This window comes from Anomaloglossus baeobatrachus, chromosome 2 (genome assembly GCF_048569485.1).
Source record: "Anomaloglossus baeobatrachus isolate aAnoBae1 chromosome 2, aAnoBae1.hap1, whole genome shotgun sequence".
Classification (NCBI taxonomy): Eukaryota; Metazoa; Chordata; class Amphibia; order Anura; family Aromobatidae; genus Anomaloglossus; species Anomaloglossus baeobatrachus.
The window spans coordinates 6,935,992-6,951,278 of NC_134354.1; the positions used below are offsets into that span (position 1 = coordinate 6,935,992).

A 15,287-nucleotide genomic window follows, 5' to 3' on the forward strand; every position below is an offset into this window, starting at 1 on the left:
GTACATAGGAGCAGTATTATAGTAGTTATATTCTTGTACATAGGAGCAGTATTATAGTAGTTATATTCTTGTATATAGTGGGCAGTATTATAGTAGTTATATTCTTGTACAGAGGGGGCAGTATTATAGTAGTTATATTCTTGTATATAGGGGGCAGTATTATAGTAGTTATATTCTTGTACATAGGGGCAGTATTATAGTAGTTATATTTTTGTACATAGGGGCAGTATTATAGAAGTTATATTCTTGTACATGGGGGCAGTATTATAGTAGTTATATTCTTGTACATAGGAGCAGTATTATAGTAGTTATATTGTTGTACATAGGGGCAGTATTATAGCAGTTATATTCTTGTATATAGGGACAGTATTATAGTAGTTATATTCTTGTACATAGGGAGCAGTATTATAGTAGTTATATTCTTGTATATAGGGGGCAGTATTATAGTAGTTATATTCTTGTACATAGGGGGCAGTATTATAGTAGTTATATTCTTGTACATAGGGGGCAGTATTATAGTAGTTATATTTTTGTACATAGGGGCAGTATTATAGAAGTTATATTCTTGTACATGGGGGCAGTATTATAGTAGTTATATTCTTGTACATAGGGGCAGTATTATAGTAGTTATATTCTTGTACATGGGGGCAGTATTATAGTAGTTATATTCTTGTACATAGGGGGCAGTATTATAGTAGTTATATTCCTGTATATAGGGGCAGTATTATAGTAGTTATATTCTTGTATATAGGGGCAGTATTATAGTAGTTATATTCTTGTATATAGGGGCAGTATTATAGTAGTTATATTCTTGTACATAGGAGCAGTATTATAGTAGTTATATTCTTGTACATAGGGGGCAGTATTATAGTAGTTATATTCTTGTATATAGGGGCAGTATTATAGTAGTTATATTCTTGTACATAGGGGCAGTATTATAGTAGTTATATTCTTGTACATAGGGAGAAGTATTATAGTAGTTATATTCTTGTATATAGGAGCAGTATTATAGTAGTTATATTCTTGTACATAGGGGCAGTATTATAGTAGTTATATTCTTGTACATAGGGAGAAGTATTATAGTAGTTATATTCTTGTATATAGGAGCAGTATTATAGTAGTTATATTCTTGTACATAGGGGCAGTATTATAGTAGTTATATTCCTGTACATAGGGGCAGTATTATAGTAGTTATATTCTTGTACATAGGGGCAGTATTATAGTAGTTATATTCCTGTACATAGGGGCAGTATTATAGTAGTTATATTCTTGTACATAGGGGCAGTATTATAGTAGTTATATTCTTGTATATAGGGGCAGTATTATAGTAGTTGATTATTCCTCCTGTGAGTGATGTGTTACCGATGTAAATGTTGGTGTCCTCCCCTTCTCCGCGGCGTCTCAGTGCGGTGTCTTTCTTTGCAGCCGGTGCTGCCTCGGGCAGTTTCTTCCCTTTGGTCTTGGCGGAGCCTCTTGCACTGGACACTTTAACCTTTTCGCTCTTAGTTCCCTTTTGCTTTACTTTGTCTTCTGGCAACTAAAAAAGGAGCAGAGAGCTGATGTCACATCACCCGTCCATCATCCGTCCTGGTGCAGCTCTGGGATATGCTGCTGTCCATCAGGGTTCCTTGCTCTGAGTTATTGTCTCTCTGGTATCTGCTATATCGTCCTGTATATTATCCAGCCTCATCAGCCCTTGTGGTGACCAGTCAGACAGCGACTACTGAAATGCTGAGAACCAGATAAAGCCTGAACCAGCGAGGGGGGATCCAATCAGTCTGGACTGTTGTACCTGCTGGTTCCTGCTGGTCATCAGTCTGGACTGTTGTACCTGCTGGTTCCTGCTGGTCGTCAGTCTCGACTGTTGTACCTGCTGGTTCCTGCTGGTCGTCAGTCTGGACTGTTGTACCTGCTGGTTCCTGCTGGTCGTCAGTCTGAACTGTTGTACCTGCTGGTTCCTGCTGGTCGTCAGTCTCGACTGTTGTACCTGCTGGTTCCTGCTGGTCGTCAGTCTGGACTGTTGTACCTGCTGGTTCCTGCTGGTCGTCAGTCTGGACTGTTGTACCTGCTGGTTCCTGCTGGTCGTCGGTCTGGACTGTTGTACCTGCTGGTTCCTGTTGGTCGTCAGTCTGGACTGTTGTACCTGCTGGTTCCTGCTGGTCGTCAGTCTGGTCTGTTGTACCTGCTGGTTCCTGCTGGTCGTCAGTCTGGACTGTTGAACCTGCTGGTTCCTGCTGGTCGTCAGTCTGGACTGTTGTACCTGCTGGTTCCTGCTGGTCGTCAGTCTGGACTGTTGTACCTGCTGGTTCCTGCTGGTCATCAGTCTGGACTGTTGTACCTGCTGGTTCCTGCTAGTCATCAGTCTGGACTGTTGTACCTGCTGGTTCCTGCTGGTCGTCAGTCTGGACTGTTGTACCTGCTGGTTCCTGCTGGTCGTCAGTCTGGACTGTTGTACCTGCTGGTTCCTGCTGGTCGTCAGTCTGGACTGTTGTACCTGCTGGTTCCTGCTGGTCGTCAGTCTGGTCTGTTGTACCTGCTGGTTCCTGCTGGTCGTCAGTTTGGACTGTTGTACCTGCTGGTTCCTGATGGTCGTCAGTCTGGACTGTTGTACCTGCTGGTTCCTGCTGGTCGTCAGTCTGGTCTGTTGTACCTGCTGGTTCCTGCTGGTCGTCAGTCTGGACTGTTGTACCTGCTGGTTCCTGCTGGTCGTCAGTCTGGACTGTTGTACCTGCTGGTTCCTGCTGGTCGTCAGTCTGGACTGTTAAACCTGCTGGTCGTCAGTCTGGTCTGTTAAACCTGCTGGCCGTCAGTCTGGACTGTTGTACCTGCTGGTTCCTGTTGGTCGTCAGTCTGGACTGTTGTACCTGCTGGTTCCTGCTGGTCGTGAGTCTAGACTGTTGTACCTGCTGGTTCCTGCTGGTCGTGAGTCTGGACTGTTGTATCTGCTGGTTCCTGCTACTCGTCAGTATGGACTGTTGTACCTGCTGGTCACTGCTGGTCGTCAGTCTGGGCTGTTGTACCTGCTGGTTCCTGCTGGTCGTCAGTCTGAACTGTTGTACCTGGTTGTGCTGGTCATCAGTCTGGACTATTGTACCTGTTGGTTCCTGCTGGTCCTCAGTCTGGTCTGTTGTACCTTCTGGTTCCTACTGGTCGTCAGTCTGAACTGTTGTATCTGGTTGTGCTGGTCATCAGTCTGAACTGTTGTACCTGCTGGTACCTGCTGGTCGTCAGTCTGAACTGTTGTACCTGATGGTACCTGCTTGTCGTCAGTCTGGACTGTTGTACCTGCTGGTTCCTGCTGGTCGTCAGTCTGGACTGTTGTACCTGCTGGTTCCTGCTGGTCGTCAGTCTGGACTGTTGTACCTGCTGGTTCCTGCTGGTCATCAGTCTGAACTGTTGTACCTGCTGGTTCCTGTTGGTCGTCAGTCTGGTCTGTTGCACCTGCTGGTTCCTGTGGTCGTTAGTCTGGACTGTTGTACCTGGTTCCTGCTGGTCATCAGTCTGGACTGTTGTACCTGGTTGTGCTGGTCGTCAGTCCGGACTGTTTTCCCTGCTGGTCACTGCTGGTCGTCAGTCTGGACTGTTGTACCTGCTGGTTCCTGCTGGTCATCAGTCTGGACTGTTGTACCTACTGGTTCCTGTTGGTCGTCAGTCTGGACTGTTGTACCTGCTGGTTCCTGTTGGTCGTCAGTCTGGTCTGTTGTACCTGCTGATACCTGCTGGTCATCAGTCTGGTCTGTTGTACCTGCTGATACCTGCTGGTCATCAGTCTGGACTGTTGTACCTGCTGGTTGTCAGTCTAGACTGTTGTACCTGCTGCTTCCTGCTGGTCGTCAGTCTGGACTGTTGTACCTGCTGGTTCCTGCTGGTCGTCAGTCTGGTCTGTTGTATCTGCTGGTTCCTGCTGGTCGTCAGTCTGGTCTGTTGTACCTGCTGGTTCTTGCTTTTCGTCACTCTGGTCTGTTGTACCTGCTGGTTCCTGCTGGTCGTCAGTTTTGTCTGTTGTACCTGCTGGTTCCTGTTGGTCGTCAGTCTGGTCTGTTGTACCTGCTGGTTCCTGCTGGTCGTCAGTTTTGTCTGTTGTACCTGCTGGTTCCTGTTGGTCGTCACTCTGGTATGTTGCACCTGCTGGTTTCTGCTGGTCGTTAGTCTGGACTGTTGTATCTGCTGGTTCCTGCTGGTCGTCAGTCTGGACTGTTGTACCTGCTGGTTCCTGCTGGTCATCAGTCTGGACTGTTGTACCTGCTGGATTCTGCTGGTCGTCAGTCTGGACTGTTGTACCTGCTGGTTCCTGTTGGTCGTCAGTCTGGACTGTTGTACCTGCTGGTTCCTGCTGGTCGTCAGTCTGAACTGTTGTATTTGCTGGTTCATGCTGGTCGTCAGTCTGGTCTGTTGTACCTGCTGGTTCCTGCTGGTCGTCAGTCTGGTCTGTTGTATCTGCTGGTTCCTGCTGGTAGTCAGTCCGGTCTGTTGTACCTGCTGGTTCCTGCTGGTCGTCAGTCTGGACTGTTGTATCTGCTGGTTCCTGCTGGTCGTCAGTCTGGACTGTTGTACCTGCTGGTTCCTGCTGGTCGTCAGTCTGGACTGTTGTACCTGCTGGTTCCTGTTGGTCGTCAGTCTGGACTGTTGTACCTGCTGGTTCCTGTTGGTCGTCAGTCTGGTTTGTTGTACCTGCTGGTTCCTGCTGGTCGTCAGTCTGAACTGTTGTACCTGCTGGTTCCTGTTGGTCGTCAGTCTGGTCTGTTGTACCTGCTGGTTCCTGCTGGTCGTCAGTCTGGACTGTTGTATCTGCTAGTTCCTGCTGGTCGTCAGTCTGGACTGTTGTACCTGCTGGTTCCTGCTGGTCGTCAGTCTGGACTTGTGTACCTGCTGGTTCCTGTTGGTCGTCAGTCTGGTCTGTTGTACTGCTGGTTCCTGCTGGTCGTCAGTCTGAACTGTTGTACCGGCTGGTTCCTGTTGGTCGTCAGTCTGGTCTATTGCACCTGCTGGTTCCTGCTGGTCGTTAGTCTGGACTGTTGTATCTGCTGGTTCCTGCTGGTCGTCAGTCTGGACTGTTGTACCTGGTTCCTGCTGGTCGTTAGTCTGGACTGTTGTACCTGGTTCCTGCTAGTCATCAGTCTGGACTGTTGTACCTAGTTGTGCTGGTCATCAGTCCGGACTGTTTTACCTGCTGGTCACTGCTGGTCGTCAGTCTGGACTGTTGTACCTGCTGGTTCCTGCTGGTCATCAGTCTGGACTGTTGTACCTACTGGTTCCTGTTGGTCATCAGTCTGGACTGTTGTACCTGCTGGTTCCTGTTGGTCGTCAGTCTGGTCTGTTGTACCTGCTGGTTCCTGCTGGTCGTTAGTCTGGACTGTTGTATCTGCTGGTTCCTGCTGGTCGTCAGTCTGGACTGTTGTACCTGCCGGTCGTCAGTCTGGACTGTTGTACCTGCTGGTTCCTGCTGGTCATCAGTCTGGACTGTTGTACCTGCTAGTTCCTGCTGGTCGTTAGTCTGGACTGTTGTATCTGCTGGTTCCCGCTGGTCGTCAGTCTGGACTGTTGTACCTGGTTGTGCTGGTTGTCAGTCCGGACTGTTTTACCTGCTGGTCACTGCTGGTCGTCAGTCTGGACTGTTGTACCTGCTAGTTCCTGCTGGTCGTTAGTCTGGACTGTTGTATCTGCTGGTTCCTGCTGGTCGTCAGTCTGGACTGTTGTACCTGGTTGTGCTGGTTGTCAGTCCGGACTGTTTTACCTGCTGGTCACTGCTGGTCGTCAGTCTGGACTGTTGTACCTGCTGGTTCCTGCTGGTCGTCAGTCTGGACTGTTGTTCCTGCTAGTTCCTGCTGGTCGTCAGTCTGGACTGTTGTACCTGCTGGTTCCTGTTGGTCGTCGGTCTGGTCTGTTGTACCTGCTGGTTCCTGCTGGTCGTCAGTCTGGTCTGTTGTACCTGCTGGTTCCTGCTGGTCGTCAGTCTGGACTGTTGTATCTGCTGGTTCCTGCTGGTCGTCAGTCTGGACTGTTGTTCCTGCTAGTTCCTGCTGGTCGTCAGTCTGGACTGTTGTACCTGCTGGTTCCTGTTGGTCGTCAGTTTTGTCTGTTGTACCTGCTGGTTCCTGCTGGTCGTCAGTCTGGTCTGTTGTACCTGCTGGTTCCTGCTGGTCGTCAGTCTGGACTGTTGTATCTGCTGGTTCCTGCTGGTCGTCAGTCTGGACTGTTGTACCTGCTGGTTCCTGTTGGTCGTCAGTCTGGTCTGTTGCACCTGCTGGTTCCCTGCTGGTTGTTAGTCTGGACTGTTATATCTGCTGGCTCCTGCTGGTCGTCAGTCTGAACTGTTGTACCTGCTGGTTCCTGCTGGTCATCAGTCTGGACTGTTGTACCTGGTTGTGCTGGTCGTCAGTCCGGACTGTTTTACCTGCTGGTTCCTGCTGGTCATCAGTCTGGACTGTTGTACCTACTGGTTCCTGTTGATCGTCAGTCTGGACTGTTGTACCTGCTGGTTCCTGCTAGTCGTCAGTCTGGACTGTTGTACCTGCTGGTTCCTGCTGGTCGTTAGTCTGGACTGTTTTATCTGCTGGTTCCTGCTGGTCGTCAGTCTGGACTGTTGTACCTGCTGGTCGTCAGTCTGGACTGTTGTACCTGCTGGTTCCTGCTGGTCGTCAGTCTGGACTGTTGTATCTGCTGGTTCCTGCTGGTCATCAGTCTGAACTGTTGTACCTGGTTGTGCTCGTTGTCAGTCCGGACTGTTTTACCTGCTGGTCACTGCTGGTCGTCAGTCTGGACTGTTGTACCTGCTGGTTCCTGCTGGTTTTCAGTCTGGACTGTTATACCTGCTGGTCGTCAGTTATGTCTGTTGTACCTGCTGGTTCCTGCTGGTCGTCAGTCTGGACTGTTGTACCTGCTGGTTCCTGTTGGTCGTCAGTCTGGTCTGTTGTACCTGCTGGTCGTTAGTCTGGACTGTTTTATCTGCTGGTTCCTGCTGGTCGTCAGTCTGGACTGTTGTACCTGCTGGTCGTCAGTCTGGACTGTTGTACCTGCTGGTTCCTGCTGGTCGTCAGTCTGGACAGTTGTACCTGCTAGTTCCTGCTGGTCGTTAGTCTGGACTGTTGTATCTGCTGGTTCCTGCTGGTCGTCAGTCTGAACTGTTGTACCTGGTTGTGCTGGTTGTCAGTCCGGACTGTTTTACCTGCTGGTCACTGCTGGTCGTCAGTCTGGACTGTTGTACCTGCTGGTTCCTGCTGGTTGTCAGTCTGGACTGTTGTACCTGCTGGTTCCTGCTGGTCGTCAGTTACGTCTGTTGTACCTGCTGGTTCCTGGTGGTCGTCAGTTTTGTCAGTTGTACCTGCTGGTTCCTGTTGGTCGTCAGTCTGGTTTGTTGTACCTGCTGGTACCTGCTGGTCGTCAGTCTGGACTGTTGTACCTGCTGGTTCCTGCTGGTTGTCAGTCTGGACTGTTATACCTGCTGGTCGTCAGTTATGTCTGTTGTACCTGCTGGTTCCTGCTGGTCGTCAGTCTGGTCTGTTGTACCTGCTGGTTCCTGTTGGTCGTCAGTCTGGTCTGTTGTACCTGCTGGTCGTTAGTCTGGACTGTTTTACCTGCTGGTTCCTGCTGGTCGTCAGTCTGGACTGTTGTACCTGCTGGTCGTCAGTCTGGACTGTTGTACCTGCTGGTTCCTGCTGGTCGTCAGTCTGGACAGTTGTACCTGCTAGTTCCTGCTGGTCGTTAGTCTGGACTGTTGTATCTGCTGGTTCCTGCTGGTCGTCAGTCTGAACTGTTGTACCTGGTTGTGCTGGTTGTCAGTCCGGACTGTTTTACCTGCTGGTCACTGCTGGTCGTCAGTCTGGACTGTTGTACCTGCTGGTCACTGCTGGTCGTCAGTCTGGACTGTTGTACCTGCTGGTTCCTGCTGGTTGTCAGTCTGGACTGTTGTACCTGCTGGTTCCTGCTGGTCGTCAGTTACGTCTGTTGCACCTGCTGGTTCCTGGTGGTCGTCAGTTTTGTCAGTTGTACCTGCTGGTTCCTGTTGGTCGTCAGTCTGGTTTGTTGTACCTGCTGGTACCTGCTGGTCGTCAGTCTGGACTGTTGTACCTGCTGGTTCCTGCTGGTCGTCAGTCTGGACTGTTGTACCTGCTGGTTCCTGCTGGTCGTCAGTCTGGACTGTTGTACCTGCTGGTCGTCAGTCTGGACTGTTGTACCTGCTGGTTCCTGCTGGTCGTCAGTTACGTCTGTTGTACCTGCTGGTTCCTGCTGGTCGTCAGTTACGTCTGTTGTACCTGCTGGTTCCTGCTGGTCACATACACTATATGCGGGTCACTGCCTCATTGGTTCTGTCCCTATAAGGCCCAGGCTGTGAATACAAGGAGGCAGACTATTAGCGCCACCTGTTGGCCTCAGTATCCCAGGGCCTCACCTTCTTCTCGGCCTCCCTCCGCAGCAGATCCTTCTGTTTGATGTTTAGGAATTGGAATTTGAGCAGTTTGGCCACCAGAGATGGAGACAGCGTCTCTCCAGAGTCCAGGATCGTCTTCGCTGCTTCTGTCACCTGCGGAGAAAAGATGGAGACATTCTAGCGGATAAAGAGGGGACAAGAGATCGAGGGGATCAAACCAGCCCCCCAAGAATCAGAGACCAATACTGAACATCAAGGGTTAAGCCATGTGCGCATGTTACGTTTTTTCATGCGTTTCTGCAGCGTTTTCAACTGCAGTGTTTTAATGCAAAAATGCATGCGTTTTGATTTCCAGGCAAGTCTATGGAGATGCGGCTTTCCTGGGGGCACAATGCTGTTCAAAACGCAGCGTTCTACTGCAGAAAATTTGTCAAAATCCCTGCGTTTAAAGAAGCCGCGCGTCAATTGTTTCTGCCATTTTGGCAGCGTTTTGCTAACATTGGAGTCAATGAGAACTCTCAAAACGCAGCCTGAATCCCAATCCCAGCGTTTCTCATGCTTTTTTGGTGCAGAAAACAAGCGTTTTGCCATTAAATTGAGGTAATGAGGCGCCCTTTACTCGCACAGTCCCACAATTACTTTCATGAAATTCAATATTTTATCGTTATTGTAGCCATAAATATTAGCACCGATATCAGTGTCATTAAATCAGCTATGTTGTGTAGGATTTTAATCATGATATTTTTAATCATTTTTTACACTTTTTTCTAAGTGTTTGAATGTTAAAACTTTATTTAGTTGTGTATTTGTCATGAAAACGCATCTGACTTTAAGCAATGAATAAGCATGTAAAGCGCGGCAAAAACGCGGCAAAAACACACGCGCATTTATAGCGCTGCTGTGCTGTCAGGGCCGGGCGGTCGGGCAGACCCAGGAGGTGGATCCACTGGACCGAACTCTAAGATGGTGGTAGGGAGTCCGGTAGCTGAAGCACTGATGGGCAGCAGAACAGTCCGTGCAAGTGAAGGTAGCGAAGGAGTCCCTGGGACCACGGAGTCACAGATGGTAGTCCGGGTGACGTAGCTCAGGTTCGGAGGCCGAGATGATGTCAGGCGGGGTCCGGAACCTTGGGAGCGAGATGACAGGTCACCGCAGGGATCCGAGATGGTACGGACTGTCAGATGGCAGACGGACAGCGTGCGGGGCTCGGGATTCAGCAGGACTGGATGGCGAGGCGGGATCAGCTCTAGAAGAGAGATACGTAAGTATGGCAGGAAAACACAAGGAGACCTGACTCCTAGCTCAGAAAACACGAAGATCAGGCCCCGCCCCCTTGGACAAGAACCCCCTTTATACCCCGTACCTGTCTAACCTCATTTCCTGTTAATGGGCGCTGGCCCTTTAAGAAAGGGTCAGTGACCGCGCGCGCGCCCTAATGCGCGTGCGCGCGGCCCGGGTGCCAGAAGCCAGGGAAGGAGGCTGAGAGGAGGACGCAGGGGAGCCGAGCAGGGCCTGGGAGGCCGTCGGGCGCCGGGATCGGCGGCCAGGAAGCCCAGGAAGGACGGGCACAAGGGACTGGGACGCGGGGAGCGTGGCAGGTGAGCCGGGGAGCGGGGCAGGGGACCCGGGAAGGGGAGCCGAGGACCCGGGGAGCGTGACAGTACCCCCCCCCCACGCCCCCCTCCCCGCAACCGAGACATGAAGGCACGGATCAGAGGAGTGCCCACATTCTCCCTGGGTTCCCAGGATCTATCCTCAGGACCATACCCCTCCCAGTCCACCAGGAAGAACTGCCGGCCACGAACAGTCTTCATGGCCACGATATCTCTTACCGCGTAGATGTCGTCCTCAGCAATAGGAGGAGGAGCCGGGCTGGCAGCAGCGGAGAAGGGACCAAGGAACACCGGCTTGAGGAGAGAGACGTGGAAGGAGTTGGGTATCCTCATCGTGGCCGGAAGCTTCAGTTTGTAGGAGACCTCATTGATCTTGCTGAGGACCTTAAACGGCCCGATGTAGCGAGGACCCAGCTTGTAGGAAGGAATCTTCAGTCGGATGTACTGGGAAGCAAGCCAGACCAGGTCACCAGGAGAGAAACACGGAGGGTCTAGACGCCTTTTGTCAGCGTGTTTCTTCATCCGCTGGGAAGCGCGCCCAAGGGACGCCTTGACAGAGTCCCAAATGGTAGCGAAGTCACGGGCTACAGTATCAGCAGCAGGGACATCCGAAGAAGGGGATATAGGCAACGGGACGGAAGGCTGTAGTCCGTAAACGACATGGAAGGGAGATTTGGAGGACGACTCACTGACGTGGTGGTTATGGGAGAACTCAGCCCAAGGCAGAAGCGTGGACCAGTCGTCGTGATGGGCGTTGACATAGTGACGTAAGAAGGATGTCAAGATTTGATTGACCCTCTCCACTTGGCCATTAGACTGAGGATGGTAAGCGGAAGAAAAGTCCAGAGTCACTCCCAGATGTTTGCAGAGAGCCCTCCAGAAGCGGGAGGTGAACTGAGTTCCTCTGTCGGACACGATGTGGGAAGGAAAGCCATGTAAGCGAAAGATGTGTTGTATATAGGCTTCCGCGAGTTCCTGAGCAGAGGGCAGTCCGGGCATAGGGACGAAGTGAGCCATTTTGGAGAACCGATCCACCACGACCCATATGACTGTGTGTCCGGAGGATACTGGCAAGTCCGTAATAAAGTCCATCGCTATGTGTTGCCATGGAACTGAGGGTATCGGCAGAGGCAGAAGACGGCCATAGGGCAGGTGTTTGGGCGTCTTGTTCCTGGCACAAGAGGGGCAGGCAGAGACAAAGGCGGCAACGTCCGTGCGAAGGGATGGCCACCAGTAATGGCGTACAATCGCACCCCATGTTCTCTTCTGGCCTGCATGGCCGGCTGTTTTCGAGGCATGACCCCAGTGTAACACTTTTTCCCTGTCGGTCTCAGAGACATAGGTCTTCCCGGGTGGTATCTGGGCCAGAGTGACAGGAGCCACCGGAACAATCTTGTTAGGAGAGATGATAGGTTGGATAGTCTCTTCCTCCTGCTCCAGGGGCATGAGAGACCTAGACAAGGCATCAGCGCGTATATTCTTGTCCGCGGGTCGGAAATGAAGCTGGAAGTCAAACCTGGCAAAGAATAAGGACCACCTGGCTTGCCGTGGGTTCAGTCGCTGAGCGGACCGCAGGTATTCCAGGTTCTTGTGGTCCGTGTAGATAATCACGGGGTACACTGCTCCTTCCAGGAGGTAGCGCCACTCCTCCAGAGCCAGTTTGACCGCTAATAGCTCTCGGTCACCGATGGTGTAATTACGTTCAGGTGCTGAGAAGCTTTTAGAGAAGAAACCGCAAGTCACCATCTTCCCGGAGGAGGATTTTTGCATGAGCACTGCTCCGGCTCCTGAGGAGGAAGCATCCACCTCTAAGGTGAACTAGCGGTTTAACTCTGGTCGGTGGAGTACAGGAGAGGAGGCGAATGCTCGCTTCAGGGAGCAAAATGCGGCGTCGGCCGCAGGTGACCAGTCCTTTGGATTAGCCTCCTTTTTGGTCAGAGCGGAGAGAGGAGCAGTCAGGGCGGAGAAGTGAGGAATAAACTGGCGGTAGTAGTTGGCAAATCCCAGGAACCGTTGGATTGCCTTCAGTCCAGAAGGGGGAGGCCAGTTGAGAATGGCGGAGACCTTCTTGGGATCCATCTGCAGCCCAGTCCCCGAGATGATGTATCCCAGGAAAGGAAGAGAAGACTGCTCAAAGACGCACTTCTCATATTTGGCGTAGAGACGATTCTCTCTCAGTCTTTGTAGAACCAGCTTTACGTTCTCTCTGTGGGTCTGGAGGTCCGGAGAGAAAACAAGAATGTCATCCAGATAAACTACTACACATACGTAGAGGAGGTCCCGGAAAATGTCGTTCACCAGTTCTTGGAATACGGCAGGAGCGTTACACAGACCGAAGGGCATCACACAGTATTCATAGTGCCCATCGCGAGTATTAAACGCGGTCTTCCATTCGTCCCCAGAGCGGATACGAACTAGGTTGTAGGCACCCCGAAGATCCAGTTTGGTGAACACACGGGCTCCTCTGAGCCGATCGAACAGTTCGGGGATGAGCGGTAGGGGGTACTTGTTTTTTATAGTAATCTGATTCAAGCCCCGGTAGTCAATGCATGGGCGAAGGTCACCCTCTTTCTTCTTAACGAAGAAGAAGCCTGCTCCCGCAGGAGAGGAGGATCTCCGGATGAATCCCTTTGCCAGGCTTTCCATGATGTAGGTGGACATGGCCCTGGTTTCGGCTGGAGACAACGGATATATCCGTCCTCGAGGTGGTGTTGTTCCTGGGAGCAGGTCGATGGCGCAATCGTAGGGACGGTGTGGCGGAAGTACCTCAGACTCCTTCTTGTCAAAAACGTCCGTGAAGGACCAATAGGCCGAGGGCAGACCCGGTAGGTTCTCAGGAACCGGAGGTCGTCGGACTGGTTGTATAGACTTTAGACATCTCTCATGACAGGCAGAGCCCCAACGGGTGATTTCGCCAGTACCCCAGTTGACTGAGGGTTCGTGTGTTCGCAACCAAGGAAGTCCCAGCAGGACTTGGTGGGACATGTGTGGAAGGACGTAGAGAGCGATGTTCTCGGTGTGCAGAGCACCGATACGCAGTTCCACCGGCTTCGTGATCCAGGAGATGGTATCAGAGAGGGGTCTCCCATCCACCGAGGCAATCAGTAGGGGCTTCTCGAGTAGAGTAACAGGCAGCTGGTATTTGTCCACCGTGGCCTGCTGGATAAAATTGCCTGCTGCTCCGGAGTCGAGGTATGCCTCAGCCGTGAAGCGCGTCTCTCCTGTTGATACTTGTACCGTCCACATAACTGGGTCGGAGAGAGTCCCAGCACCTAGGGTGGCCTCTCCTACCAACCCTAGGCTTTGGAGTTTCCCGGCCTTTCCGGACAGGAGCGTAGGAGATGTGTGTCCCCTCCGCAGTAAAAGCAGAGGCCCTTGGCGAGCCGCTCTGCTCGACGTTGGTCAGACTGTCGTACTCGATCAACCTGCATGGGTTCGTGGACAGGAATCCCAGCTGTAGATGACTGTGGCACAGAGGACTTCTGTGGCGGAGAGGAGTGCCGTACCGCACGTCGCTCACGAACCAGCTCTTTGGAGCGCTCCTGAAAACGAATGTCCACTCGCGTGGCTAGGGCAATCAGGGCATCTAGGGTGGAGGGCATGTCACGACCCGCCAACTCATCTTTGATGCGACTTGACAGTCCTTCCCAGAAGGCGGCTGTCAGGGCCTCATTATTCCACCCGAGTTCAGAAGCCAAAGTGCGGAAACGGATGGCGTATTGGCCCACCGTCAGTGTTCCTTGACGTAGGCGGAGAAGTGATGAAGCAGACGCAGAGGCGCGTCCCGGCTCGTCAAAGGTACTGCGAAAGGCCTGCAGGAACTCTTGAAGATCCTTGGTCATGGGATCCTCCTTCTCCCACAAGGGGTTCATCCACGCCAGTGCCTCGCCCTCCAGGTGAGACATTATAAAGGCGACCTTGGCTTGGTCGGAGGCGAACAGATGGGGCAGCTGCGTGAAGTGAAGGGAGCATTGGTTTATGAAGCCCCTGCAGGTCTTGGGATCTCCAGCATAACGAGGAGGTGACGCCAAACGGAGTCGGGAAGCATCCGACGCGGCTGCCACTGGTGCGGGAGCCGTGGATTGCCTAGTGGGAGACCTGGGTGCTGCAGGCGTCATTGATGCTTGTAATGTGTACAGGCGAGTGTCCACGGAGGTCATAAATTGCAGCATGCGGGTCTGGACTTCACGCTGGCGTTGGAGTTCCTCTTGCAGGGCCAATAGTGCTGCAGCGGGATCCATGGCCTGATCTTACTGTCAGGGCCGGGCGGTCGGGCAGACCCAGGAGGTGGATCCACTGGACCGAACTCTAAGATGGTGGTAGGGAGTCCGGTAGCTGAAGCACTGATGGGCAGCAGAACAGTCCGTGCAAGTGAAGGTAGCGAAGGAGTCCCTGGGACCACGGAGTCACAGATGGTAGTCCGGGTGACGTAGCTCAGGTTCGGAGGCCGAGATGATGTCAGGCGGGGTCCGGAACCTTGGGAGCGAGATGACAGGTCACCGCAGGGATCCGAGATGGTACGGACTGTCAGATGGCAGACGGACAGCGTGCGGGGCTCGGGATTCAGCAGGACTGGATGGCGAGGCGGGATCAGCTCTAGAAGAGAGATACGTAAGTATGGCAGGAAAACACAAGGAGACCTGACTCCTAGCTCAGAAAACACGAAGATCAGGCCCCGCCCCCTTGGACAAGAACCCCCTTTATACCCCGTACCTGTCTAACCTCATTTCCTGTTAATGGGCGCTGGCCCTTTAAGAAAGGGTCAGTGACCGCGCGCGCGCCCTAATGCGCGTGCGCGCGGCCCGGGTGCCAGAAGCCAGGGAAGGAGGCTGAGAGGAGGACGCAGGGGAGCCGAGCAGGGCCTGGGAGGCCGTCGGGCGCCGGGATCGGCGGCCAGGAAGCCCAGGAAGGACGGGCACAAGGGACTGGGACGCGGGGAGCGTGGCAGGTGAGCCGGGGAGCGGGGCAGGGGACCCGGGAAGGGGAGCCGAGGACCCGGGGAGCGTGACATGTGCTCCAAACCTAATCTGACAATTTCTGCCGGAGGATGCGTTTACAACTGCAAGTAACTGGACGCAGCGTGCGCACACAGCCGAAACCTCCACAAACACTGAGCGTAAGCACTAATCCTGATATCCAGTGACTGCAGTCACCTCCAGAGCTGCAATCACTAGCCTGCTGTTACATCATGTCTTATCCTCCAGAGCTGCAGTCACTATTCTGCTGTTACATCATGTCTTATCCTCCAGTCACCTCCAGAGCTACAATCACTAGCCTGCTGTTACATCATGTCTTATCCTCCAGTC

At 52.4% G+C, this 15,287-nt stretch overlaps 1 protein-coding gene across 2 annotated transcripts in view; it reads right to left on the reverse strand.

The window, feature by feature from the left end:
* The window catches only part of SPAG17 (sperm associated antigen 17), a 384,631-nt gene that overhangs the window by 201,280 nt on the left and 168,064 nt on the right, over positions 1-15,287 (reverse strand). For both annotated transcript variants that reach the window (XM_075334839.1, XM_075334840.1), the window contains exons 4-5: positions 8,390-8,521; positions 1,363-1,537 (exon numbers count right to left, since the gene is read on the reverse strand). In XM_075334839.1, the coding sequence (XP_075190954.1) occupies positions 1,363-1,537; positions 8,390-8,521 (307 nt within the window). The remainder of the gene's footprint in view (positions 1-1,362; positions 1,538-8,389; positions 8,522-15,287) is intronic.